This window comes from Streptopelia decaocto, assembly GCF_964273445.1.
Source record: "Streptopelia decaocto genome assembly, chromosome: 1".
NCBI classification, from domain to species: domain Eukaryota; kingdom Metazoa; phylum Chordata; class Aves; order Columbiformes; family Columbidae; genus Streptopelia; species Streptopelia decaocto.
Window position 1 is genome coordinate 39,196,257 of NC_138663.1, and position 13,009 is coordinate 39,209,265.

At 52.6% G+C, this 13,009-nt stretch overlaps 1 protein-coding gene across 1 annotated transcript; it reads left to right on the forward strand.

Annotated features, from left to right (window-relative positions):
- Positions 1-815: 815 nt before the first annotated feature.
- Positions 816-3,213, forward strand: PDXP (pyridoxal phosphatase). Its single transcript, XM_082060586.1, has 2 exons — positions 816-1,416; positions 1,680-3,213. Exons 1-2 carry the CDS (start codon positions 834-836, stop codon positions 2,003-2,005), a joined length of 909 nt encoding a protein of 302 aa, XP_081916712.1. The 5' UTR covers positions 816-833; the 3' UTR covers positions 2,006-3,213.
- The last annotated feature ends 9,796 nt before the right edge of the window (positions 3,214-13,009 follow it).

Genomic DNA, 13,009 nt, shown 5'->3' on the forward strand with positions numbered 1-13,009 from the left:
CAGCCCACGGAGGGACAGGGCCAAGGCGACAGGAAACTGCTGGAGAGAGTCCAGCACAGGGCAATGAAGATGATTAAGGGAGTGGAGCATCTCCCTTATGAGGAAAGGCTGAGGGAGCTGGGGCTCTTTAGCTTGGAGGAGACGGAGGGGTGACCTTATTAATGTTTACAAATATGTAAAGGGTGAGTGTCATGAGGATGGAGCCAGGCTCTTCTCAGTGACAGCCAATGGTAGGACAAGGGGTAATGGGTTCAAACTGGAACACAAGAGGTTCCACTTAAATTTGAGAAGAAACTTCTTAGTGAGGGCAACAGAGCACTGGAACAGGCTGCCCAGGGAGGTTGTGGAGTCTCCTACTCCGGAGACATTCAAAATCTGCCTGGACACTTTCCTGCGTAGCTTCATCTAGGTGTTCCTGCTCCGGCAGGGGGATTGGACTGGATGATCTTTTGACGTCCCTTCCAATCCCTTACATTCTGTGATTCTGTAATGGCGGCTCCGCTGCACATGCACTCTACCGAGCAGCAGGGGGCGCCCTGCCACCGCCCGTTCACCCAGAGGAGGCGATAGCTCGAAAACGTGGATTTAGCCAATCAGCAAGCGTACTCAGGTTCCGTCCCGCCTCCACACCGCCTCCCTCAGCAGCCAACAGGACAGCGCGGCTGTCACTTTGAGAGTTGACCTCCCGCCGCTTGGCCCCGCCCCTTCTCCTCCAGGGTGACAGGGCAGGGCGGCTGCCGCTCGGCGCTGTGCTCGTCTCCCATTGGCGGTGGTGTCTGGCGGGCGGCGGGGCGGGGCGGGACGCGGCGGCCGGCGGGCTGCAGCGGCGGGGGATGGCGACCTGCCGGCGGCTGAGCGGCGCGGGGCTGCGGGAGGTGCTGGGCCCGGCCGAGGGGCTGCTCTTCGACTGCGACGGCGTGCTGTGGGCGGGCGAGCGCGCCGTGCCCGGCGCCCCCGAGCTGCTGGAGCGCCTGCGGCGCGGCGGCAAGACCGCCCTGTTCGTCAGCAACAACAGCCGCCGCTCCGTGGCCGAGCTGGAGCGGCGCTTCAGCCGCCTGGGCTTCCGCGGCGTCCGCGCCGAGCACGTCTTCAGCTCCGCGCTCTGCTCCGCGCTCTTCCTGCGCCAGCGCCTCCTCGGCGGCGGGGAGAGCGGGAACGGCGCAGGCCGCGTCTTCGTGCTGGGCGGCGAGGGGCTCCGCGGCGAGGTGCGCGACGCCGGCCTGCGCCTGGCGGGCGAGGGCGAGCCGGCCCCCGGCGCGGCCGAACCGGTGCGGGCCGTGCTGGTGGGCTACGATGACCAGTTCACCTTCGGCAAGCTGGCGCAGGCTTGCGGCTACCTGCGCGACCCGCAGTGCCTCTTGGTGGCCACCGACCCTGACCCCTGGCACCCGCTCAGCGACGGGCAGCGCACCCCTGGTGAGCCGGCGCCCCCTCCCCTGCTGCCTGGGGGGTGCGGGGTACTGGTGGTGGGGTTGGCTGTCCCAGGCCCGGGCGAGGTGTTTCCCTGAGAATCAGGAGGGGTAGAGCTGCCCTGGGGCGTCCCTGCAAGTTCACAAAGCTGTGCTGCCAGCACGCTGTGTGCTTATCCTCTGGTGGGACCCGGGGCACTGAGCTGCCTGCAACCTGCACCCCATTAGTTTGTATCTCACTCATTTTTCTCCTTCTTCCACCCTCTCCAGGGACTGGCAGCCTCACAGCTGCAGTGGAAACCGCTTCGGGCCGCAAGGCGCTGGTGGTGGGGAAGCCGAACACCTACATGTTTGATTGCATCGTGGAGCGTTTTGGCATTGACCCGTCCCGCACGCTCATGGTGGGAGACCGTCTGGAGACAGATATCCTCTTCGGCAAGAACTGCGGCCTCTCCACCATCCTCACCCTGACAGGTGTCTCCCGCCTGGAAGAGGCGCGGGCCTACATGGCCAGCGATAGCGCCGCTGCCAAGGATCTGGTGCCCAATTACTATGTGGACAGTATTGCAGACTTGATACCGGGCCTGGATGAGTAGCGGTCTGTACGTGTGAGGGCAGAGGGCTTGGGTTCCCCATCCCAGATCTCCATCTGTTCCCAGTTCTCTCTCACTGCCCTATTCCCTCAATTCCTGGTTTCTTCACATTCCAACACCCTTCTCTGGGGGCAAAAGCGGGGGTTGGCAGGAGGCAGCAGGGTTCAAGTTGTCTCCTGTCTGCTGAGAGCTGTCCATGATGACAGAGTCCTTCTGCCCCTCATATGCCAGCATCTCTGGGAGAGAGCTGTAGGCCTTGAGGCTGACAGGAACGTGAAATCAGTGTGTCTGTGTAGCCTCTCCCCCCGCAGGGGCTAGGGACCGGCTGTCTTATTATTTTTCTCTTAGATAACCAGTGGCGGCCTTTTACTGCTGTCCCTTCGCTCTTGTAACTCTACTTCTGAGCTACATCCCTGCAGTCCTTGTGGTGAGCCCCTCCTTGCCAGGGGACTGGCTGGCATTGTCACCCACCCAGTTTCCATTGGTGCCAGGGTGTGTGGCAGGAGCGTACCAGAGCTCTGGAGTGAGGAATGAGAGCATGTCTGCCTCCCACAAGTGAAAGGGAGTATTGGCTCATCTTTTCACTCCCCTGTTCCTTAGAGATGTTTCTCCACCACCCTTTGCCCTGACTCAGTTAATAACTGTGCCAGTATTCACCTGAAGGACTATAGAAAGGGAAGAGACTGGTTTGAGGGCTTTTTTGCTGCCAAACAGACAAGCTGTGACTGTGCACAGTGGATCTGCGGTAGTACCTTGTTTTCAAGCACCTTTCCTGAAGGGGCTTGCGAGGGAGAGAGGAATCCTAGACCACGACAGCACAGTGGTGGTGAACTGTACAACTCCCCCCGGTTCCCCCCCCTCAATGGATTTTGCCATAGGATGGTGAGAGAAAAGGGCTGATGGGGGTCTGTGCTACAGCTGCTGGTGTGCAGGTGAGATATTGGTGATATTGTCACTGCTGTGAATGTGTCGCAGCCCTGAAAATCATTCCTTGCTGCTTTGTCTTTCTACTTTTTTTTTTTTAATTTATTGATCTTATTTATCAAACTTATTTATTGTTCAAATATTGTATTATTTGTATAAATTATGCTGACTGGTTGCACCAAGGGGACAGGGGACAGTGCCTTTGGGCCTCCCTTTACTGTCCATGTCCTGTGTTGATGTTCTTACACTCACCGTGTCTCTGTATATAATAAAGTGTGAGCGTAGGCTGGAAATGGCCTCCTTTTTTGCCTATGGTCCCATCAAGATGAAAACGGCCTGGATATCTTTGAGACCTCGGTGATGAGGACATGGCAAGAGCTTTCCTCACTCAAGGGGGTGCTGCTGGGTAGACAAGAGAGGGATGGACAATGTCTTGCGGACAGCATTTGCACGTGGCCCTTTGCTGCTGTCTCTTACTGGGATCACAGAACTGGAGTTGAGAGTGGAGGTGGCCGGTGGGGCTGTGGTGTGGGGCGCAGGGTCCAGCCAGGTGAATTGGAGCGGTGAGCGATGTGGCCTTTGCGTTTCACTGCGTGGGTGACTCCTTGCTGGGGAATGGTGACTTCTCATGCTGCGGCTGAGGTCTGCCCACTGCTAGTCAGGTGGCACCCGATGCAGTGGTGAACGGGTCTTCTAGGGGTAGGAGTGAGGTGCAATCTGTCACCCCCACCCAGAACTGCCCAGGTAGGGTTTTGCTGTGACCCTTCTCAATTACGCTAAGCTTTGAGGGAAGGGGAGGTGGGTGTATCACAGTATCACAGTATCACAGTATGTTTGGGATTGGAAGGGACCTCAAAAGATCATCTAGTCCAATCCCCCTGCTGGAGCAGGAACACCTAGGTGAGGTCGCACAGGAACATGTCCAGGCGGGTTTTGAATGTCTCCAGAGAAGGAGACTCCACAACTTCCCTGGGCAGCCTGTTCCAGTGCTCTGTCACCCTCACTGAGAAGAAGTTTCTTCTCAAATTTAAGTGGAACCTCTTGTGTTCCAGCTTGATCCCATTACCCCTTGTCCTATCATTGTTTGCCACTGAGAAGAGTCTGGCTCCATCCTCATGGCACTCACCCTTTATATATTTATAAACATTAATAAGGTCCCCCCTTAGTCTCCTCTTCTCCAAACTAAAGAGACCCAGCTCCCTCAGCCTTTCTTCATAAGGGAGGTGCTCCACTCCCTTAATCATCTTCGTTGCCCTACGCTGGACCCTCTCCAGCAGTTCCCTGTCCTTCTTGAACTGAGGGGCCCAGAACTGGACACAATATTCCAGATGTGGTCTCACCAGGGCAGAGTAGAGGGGAAGGAGGACCTCTCTCGATCTACTAACCACCCCCCTTCTAATACACCCCAGGATGCCATTGGCCTTCCTGGCCACAAGGGCACAGTGCTGGCTCATGGTCATCCTGTTGTCCACCAGGACCCCCAGGTCCCTTTCCCCTACACTGCTCTCTAATATGTAATCTCCCAACCTATACTGGAACCTGGGGTTGTTCCTGCCCAGATGCAGGACTCTACACTTGTCCTTGTTAAATTTCATCAGGTTATTCCCTGCCCAGCTCTCCAGCCTGTCCAGGTCCCGCTGGATGGCAGCACAGCCCTCCGGCGTGTCAGCCACTCCTCCTAGCTTGGTGTCATCAGCAAACTTGCTGATAGTACACTCAATTCCCTCGTCCAAGTCATTAATGAATATATTGAATAATATTGGCCCCAGCACTGACCCTTGGGGCACTCCACTAGATACTGGCCTCCAACTAGACTCCGCACCATTGACTACCACTCTCTGGCTTCTCTCCCTAAGCCAGTTTGCAACCCACCTCACTACTCTATTGTCTAGACCACACCTCCTCAACTTAGCTGTGAGGATGCTGTGGGAGACTGTGTCAAAGGCTTTACTGAAGTCAAGGTAGACAACATCCACCGCTCTGCCACCATCCATCCACCTTGTTACATTGTGTCACTGTGACCCTCACCAGACTCGCTTGCCATGCCCTGCATCGTCCCCCTGAGTTTGGCTGTGGTCCCAGGCCAGAGGGAGAAAACAAGACTGAGTAAGAAGAATGCCTGAAATCGCTTGAAGGTACTTTGCCTCCTTTCCTCATGTGGAAGCCAAAGCCTTCAGCCCCTCTAACAGCTGTTGGTGATAACCAAGTATTGCATCATTGTTCCTGCTCCAGCAGGGGGATTGGACTAAATGATCTTTCGAGGTCCCTTCCAATCCCTAACATTCTGTGATTCTGTGATCTCTCACTTGAGCTGAATAACCAGCCCCAGTGTCTAAGTTAGTGCTGTGTCAGCTCATGTGGCAGAACTAGCTGCAACTTACTGGCCCTAGGATAATTCCAGGTGCTAAGTGTCTCCAGTCTCCTCCAAAATAACTTAGGAAACAGCCCTCCAAAACAAAAGAACATGCAAAGAGCTCTTTAGAGACGTCATCTTAATCAGTCCCCTCTGTATGCGTCTGTCTCTCTCTTTTGTGTCTCATCTCCAATTAGACAACCAGAGGGCTGGTACTCCCTGAATGAGCACCTGACCAACCGTTGCATCACCAAGCAGAGGTAAGATCAAGACCTAATGTGTCTGCTGACTCTGGGTGCCTAATTAGAGATGCCCTGACTTATTTTTCAGAGTTCTTAGTTCTTCTATCAAGCTGAAACCCAGAGTGCTATTGTGACTTGGGGACACAGCTGGGAATGCTCAGTGTGGCTGCAAATTGTATAGGCCGAGTTGGTTACATGTGTGGGTACAGAGGAGGTGGTGCACAGTAAGAGCATCCCCAAGAGATGCCCCCTTTTTTCTAGGGTGCTTTGAGGGTGGGTCCATCTCATGCTCTCTGCCTTGTTCACTCTGTCCTTTCCACTTCTCCCAGCCAGCAGATGGGAGTTTGGAGGCTGTGGACTCCCAGGCTGGCACACTGGGAAACAGAAGGGAATCCAGTAGCTAATTAGATCATAACAGCTTGCGTCATCCCAAACGGTGAGCCTGCAGAGTAGGTTTTCTTTTTTTGTGAAGCTGCTGCTGCTGAAAACAGAGCTCAGCAGAGGCGATGGCTGATCCCTGTCTCTTATGACCATGTAACTTCTTTTGATCTGGTGCACCTCTCCCTGAGGGCTTTGCTACAAAGCAGAGGTGGACTTGGAGCAGAAGGGGAGTTCTTCTCCCCTGGTTCTTCTTGTAGCTGATGACACCAGGCAGAGGTGACTTGCACCTTGTACATGCTTCCTCTCCCCAGTGCTGGAAGCATTGGATAAGTGCTGCCACTATCCATGAGGCTGCTCTTGCTTTCAATGGGGCTGAGAGCAGCGCTATAGGGGTGCATCAGGTCTGACAGGCTTTGGTTTTGTGTGACTTCCCGCTTCTTCAATCACTCCTGCGTGTAATGAAGCTGAGTGTGAGCAGATCTTACGAGAACACTAGGCTGGGAGGGTCCATCTAACCCCTTCAGACATCTGTTCAACCACTAAGGGGTCTGTGGTCTTCCTGGGGGTCAGACATTGGTTCCCTCTGGAGTGGGTCTGGTGAGGCTGCAGAGCACATCTGCAGTTGGAAAGGAAAAAAGTGATGGCTCCTGCCCGGGTAGGCAGATTGCTTCCTGTCTAAATCAGTTTTTCTTCTTGGGTTGAGTGTTCAGGGAAACAGTGCAGTTGCCAGGAAACACAGGGCTATGGAGAGTGGAGCTGCAGCAGTGCATAGGATGGTGGAGAGGATGAGAAGCCTGGTTTGGTGTGGGGTAGGTAGGGGTATTTATTTTCTCATATTCAGAAAACTGCATCGTCCTTTCTTGCTGTACAATAGAGACAACACCCAGGTGGGTGGCAGTCATTCTGTTACCCCAGGAACCTCATATCCTTCATCCTAACTGTGGTTACTGCGGCAACCACTGGCTGGCTGATGTAAGCAGCAACCTGCTGAGCATCTCCTGTTCTGGGCAAGGCCCAGGGAGAGGCTAAGGAAGCCTCTGTTCCCTGGCTGGGGGACCGGACACTTCATCTTGCCTCCCAGACTCCAGCCATCCTTGAGCATGGACAGGTGGAGGAGGCAGAGAGATGTGCTGAGTCTCTCTGGGCTCTTGGGAGCATGAGGCAACATGGAAAAGGGTGGGATATATAAGTAGGTGACCCCACTCTCCCAGGAAAGAATCCCTTGAGACAGTGGACCAAGCTACACTGCTCCTGTTTGTGTGCTGAGTTTGAGATTTGATGGCAGGTAACCTGGAAACCGTCTGAGTGTGCTGCTCCATGGCTGGCTGCTGCTTTCCTCTGCTGCTTTCGACTGCTTCCACTGGCCTGACTTCTAGAGCAGCCTGATGTCCCTGAGCTTGACTTGTTTTTCACTGTGTTGTTTTCCTGGGATCAGCATGTTAACAGGTGCTCCCTATATTCTTTCTCAAGCATATTGCTTTCTTTCCTTTCAGAGAATCATGGAATGGTTGAGGTGGGAAGGGACTTCTGGAGGTCACCTGGTCCAATCTCCCCTGGTCAAGCAGGGATCTCTGCACCAGCAGCCCAGCACCACGTTCAGGTGGCTTTTGAATGTCACCAAGAATGGAAACTCCACAACTTCTCTGGGCAGCTGGACCAGTGTTGAGTCACCCTCACAGTAAAAAATAGTTCCCTGATGTTCAGAGGGAACTTCCTGTATTTCGATTTGTGTCTATTGCCTCTGGCTGTGTTGCTGGGAACCACCAAGAACAGCCTGGCTCCATCTTTTTTGCACTCTCTCTTCAGGTATTTATACACATTGATAAGGTCCTCCCTAAGCCTTCTCTTCTCCAGACTGAACAGTCCCAGCTCTCTCAGATTTTCGTTGTAGAAGAGTTGCTTCAGTCCCTTGATTCTCTCTGGTATGTCCATGTCTCTATTGTACTGGTGAGCCCAGTGCTAAGTAGAGGGGAAGGATCACCTCCCTTTGACCCACTGGCAACACTTGTCCTAAGGCAGCCCTGAAAACTGTTAGCCTCCTTTGCTGCAAGGGAACATTGCTGGCTCATGTTCAACCTGGTGTCCCACAGGACCCCAGATCCTTTTCTGCCAAGTTGTTTTCCAGCTGGGTGGCCCCCAGCATGTATTGGTGCCTGCAGTTGTTCCTCCCCAGGTGCAGGACTTTTGCACTTTTAAATGAACTTCACGAGGTTCCTGCCAGTCCATTTCTGCAGCCTGTTGAGGTCCCTCTGGACAGCAGCATGACCCTCTGGTGTATCAGCCACTCCTCCCAGTCCCGTGTCATCAGCAAACTTGCTGAGGGTACACTGTGTCTCATCATCTAGATCACTGATGAAGATGCTGAACAGGATCAGACCCAGACCTGACCCCTGGGGTACACCACTACTTACTGGCCTCCAGCTAGGCTTTGTGCCACTGATCAGCAGGCTCTGAGCCTGGCCATTCAGCCAATTTTCAGTCCACCTCACTGTTTTCTTACCCAGCCCATACTTCCATTGACTTCTTTATGAGTATCTTAGCGGAGACATCATCAAAGGCCTTACTGAAGTCAGGGTAGACAATGTCCACTGCTCTCCCCTCATCTACCAAGCCAGTGATTTCATCATAGAAGTTTATCAAGTTGATCAAGTGACACTCCAGGAAGATAACAAATGTGCCCAAAGATATTATCAGTGAGTATATGCCTTTAATATGAGGAACTAATGATCACCCTGGCTGGGAAGTTGTTAATGTTCAGCCACATAACATAGTGAGAGAACTGGGAGGATCTGCAAGGTCTTGGGACTGGCAGGACAGAGGATTTTTTTTTGCATGGGAAAGTGCCTCCAAAGCCAAAAAAGGATCATGATCCTAGGAACTTGCTCGATACTTGCCCAACCTGATGTGAGAGTTCCCCTTTGCCAAGGCAGACACCTCTGGCACCACCCTGTCCTGCAGCAGCTGGAGTGGGGAGGAGGAGGAGGTGAGAAGCAGCAGCCTGTTACTGCCTGCCCTGGGGAGGCAGCCAGCCTTTGCTCTTCCTCCAGCAGCTGTGGTGTGGGTAGAAGTTCCTGCTCTGCAGCACGGCTTCCCTCTGCTCATTCCTTACATGAAGCATTGCACCCTACACCCCATAACATGGGCTTTTAGGTACCCCTTTGCCATCCCTGTGTCATTATCCATTTTTTCCTTCCTTATTGCTGCCTCGTTCACTCTATCAACTCTGACACCAGCAAACTTGCCATGTAGCCCAGGAGACTTGTATGACTACGCACATCCAGGAACTGCTGCTGTGCTGTGGGGCTCTGCCTGCATGGGAATTGTGCTTGGAAGTGCTTCCAGCAGACAAGCTATTCTGGGGCTCCATAAAATCCCCGGGAGATACTGAACAGCTGAACCTGCTGAAAGCAATAAAAACTCATTAATAACTCCACCAACTTAGAGAGTTATAGTGGTCTTTGTAGCTTCAGTATACCACTGCAGCAAAGCACTGTCTGCTCTGTAAGCCTTCAGCATGGAGACAAGTGAGACATTATGCCAGAAACATTCCCAGATCACAGGGCAGCTGCCTGTGACCATCCAGGTTGTTCTGCCTTGTGATTTAGCCTGTTAGATGTGCAGCTCCAGCAAATTGCAGTTTCCATTCTGTCAATGGGATATTGCTGAGCACTGAGGTGCTCTCTTCACTTGTAAAGGGTGAGGGAATCCTCTCCATTAAACGGGCACTGTTGTCCATCAGGCTGTAAATCAGGTTGCCTGAAGCCCTGTGCCAGCCTTTCTGTTCACCAGCCCTTGCTGAACCTCTAGCCTGCCTTGCACAGGAGCCGCACAGAAAGTGATATCCTGTTAAAATCCAGGAGCAGGAATTGCTTCCTTACTTGACCTGTTTCAAATAACCTGGAAGAACTCAGATGATGCAGTTTTCTGTTTCCTCACTCTGCTGTTGTACTACAGCTGCATGTGTGAGATTTAAGTAGTTTATCCCTGCAGCACAGATGCCAGAGGAAACAGAGTTTTCATGGGTTGTACATTAGAGGTTTTCCACTTGCTAGGACAATGTTGATTGTGGCCCTGGCAAGGTGTCCTTGCCTCACAAAACAGGAGTGTTTCTGACTTGGTGCCCTTCTCTGGCCTAATGCACGGAGATTGCTAATTCAGCCAACTTTGGGCAGAGCTTAGGAGATGTATGGAACAGTACCAGTCCCTATTTGTGCACTTGTGAAGTTTGGGGTGGAGGTGTGAAGAATAGCAATATGTTCCCGTTCAGCACTCGAGTACTACTAGGGGACCACGTGCCTGCCACAGCCTTGGTAACCTGGAGACTGACATGTCTCGTGGGACTGGGTGGCTGTAGTCCTCCAGCAGAGAGCGCAGACTGTGTTTAGACTGGGCTTCCTGATGCTCACTGTCTTGTAATCCACCACAGTCTCATTAGTTGCCTTCACTCAGCAATTTCAAGGGTGAAAGAACCTGTGTCATTGAGCAATCCCACAATGTGTTTGACTCCTGTCTGGCCACAAACAATTCTGAGTGCCCTTGAGCCAATGTTGCTGGAAATCTACCTGTTGGTGTAGGTTTTTGAGCTACTTTCTTCTCAGTTATCTGTTTGGGCAGCCTGATGTTAGGGATGCTCAGGAGAACTCTCTACAGAAGTGGTTTTCCTCATCCCAAAGGTCACTTTGTCATGTGCTGATGACCTGACAGCACCAGCACAGTCCTTCCTACTGAACCACATGTGTTCCTCAGGTCAGTCCAGGGATGGAGGTGGCTGTTCCTTGCAAGTAGCACGTGGTCCTGGCCGGCACATCTTTTAAGTGACAGGATCTGAAGCAGACCCCCTTGGTGCTACTCACCGATGCAATACAAAACTCTGCCATTGCTACTTTAGGTGTGTTGTAAGCTTTCCAAAACAGCGTCACCAGCAATGGGATACAAACCAGAGTAGGAAAATCTGTCTGATTCCTGTAGTGACTGACTCCCTGGAAAAGGAGTCTGTGAGTTACCTTGGGACTTCTTCTGACAGCAAACCACAAGCTCAGCAGCATAGAGGCACCCTGTCCACTGTCCATATTTCCTCCTCCTACCCTGGCAATGTTTTGCAATGCAGAAGAGTAAGGCACCTGCAAAGGATCATCCTTATCTGCTCCTTATCTCTGGAACTTGGATGCTATGCCAAGTGCAATAAGTAAATTAGACACCTGTAAGTCATCTGTCTAGGTCTCTCATTCTCCCATCTCCTGGACTGTCATTCTATAGGCTGAAAATAAATCTAGAGGTAGGAGATTTCTGCCCTGTGTTCCCATTACGCTGTCTGGAGTGAAATTACATCAGATTTTTCTTTAATTTCGTAGTGTTAATGTCAAACATTCTCCTTCCTTTTTCCTTTCTACTCTGTCTACCAAGGGCTCTGCTGCCTGTCAGTTCTTTGTACAAACTGTGTGAACTCCGCATCCCCTCCACCATCCATCCCACCAAGACCAGTTGTTACCCTGTCTTTTAATGCACAGCTGGGTGACGCCTAGAGGCCTCGGTGCTGGGCATGGTAAAAGGAAAAGATGCAACTGCATAGGGAAAGTACAGCTGAAAGTGCTTTCCAGCAGACTTCACTTTCACTGTTGTCTGAGCCTTCTGTCTGTCCATCTGTCTCAGCAGAAGGGAAGGAGCGGGAGGTTCCACGTCTGAGCTGCTCCATAGATCTGCAAACGCGGCATTAGCTGGTCCTGAAAAAAACTCAAGTATTTTCACATCAGCTTGATGCTCAGCAACAGGAATGCTTTCACCACAAGAGAGGAGGCTGTGCAAGGCAGGGGCAAACAGCTGAAGGTTGGAGAGCAGGATGGGATGGTCTGGAGTGTCATCCTGGCTGATGTGAGCTCACTCAGAAATATGGGTTGATAAGTGGCAGCTGGGTGGGAAAAGAGTGTGAAGTCCTGTCCCTTCACACATTCACAACTTGCATTCCTCTGAGTTGTTGAACAGCCCCCTTCCTGAGACTTGAAAAGCCAGATTTATAAGCACAGACAATTTTGGCCGTTCTTTGGGCGTCAGCTTTTTTTGCTGGCCATTGTCAACACTGCAGAGCCCCTAACTACTGCTGGCACCCTGGGTGCAGCCAGCCACCCCACAGCTACAGCTCTCTGCTCTGGAGCTGTTTCTCACCACAGCTCGTCCCTGCTTCCCCCCACAGCTCCCGTCGGCAGCGGTTCAGTCACGCAATCGTCTCTGCTCAGGAAAGCCTGGTCGCTGGTGAGCAAAGGCTGTGTCCTGGAGAGCAAACAGCACACAATGTGGCTGACAGCCCTACAGTCTGCATCCAAGTCACGGCTCCCTTTTGTGCACGCTTAATCAACTCCTTCTGTGCTGGGCTGCACCGTGCTGTTGCTTGGCATCATCTGTCACACTTCCAGTTGCTCATAGTGGAACCGTGCCCTCCATCTATGCTCTATAGTTTCAATGCTATAGATGTATGTTTTTCAGCATGCACATCATCCTTCCTTCAGTAGTTGCCTTACACAGCTCTTCATCTTGATGAATGCCAGACACCCTGCTTGCTGCTCTACTTGCTGCTTCATCGGCTGCACTGCCACAGGAATAGTCTTTTCTATTTTCCAGGCCTGTAGCACATTTTTTTTTTGCCTATCCAAGTCAAAGTGAAGGAAGATCCAACCTCTTTAGCAGCAGTTTCAGGTGCCTAAATCTCTATGAATCAGACTTGAAGTCCCTTGCGAGCCATTCACAAACTCCTTTGAGAGGTGCAACAATCCCAAATCCATGTGCAGTGCCTGTTTCCAGACCTGCATGGAGGGCAGTTCTTGCTGCGGGCTGGCTGAGCAGCCAGACTTCACATCACAGCCAGGCAGTGCCCCTTCTCCTCTGCTGCTACACAGGCCTGGCCAGGCAGGGGAAAGGAGAACGCCTGGAACTGTGGTTGCGTGGTGCCGGGAAGCTGCACGTATGCAGCCTTGCTGTTGTAATGGTAACCCTCACCTTCATCCCAGCTCATTCGCTGGTGCCCAGCTGCTTTGCCCCCAAGGGATGATGTTTCAACAGGAGGAGGCCACAGACGCTCAGCCGTAGTAGGGCAGCCACCATGCCAGCACAGCTGCC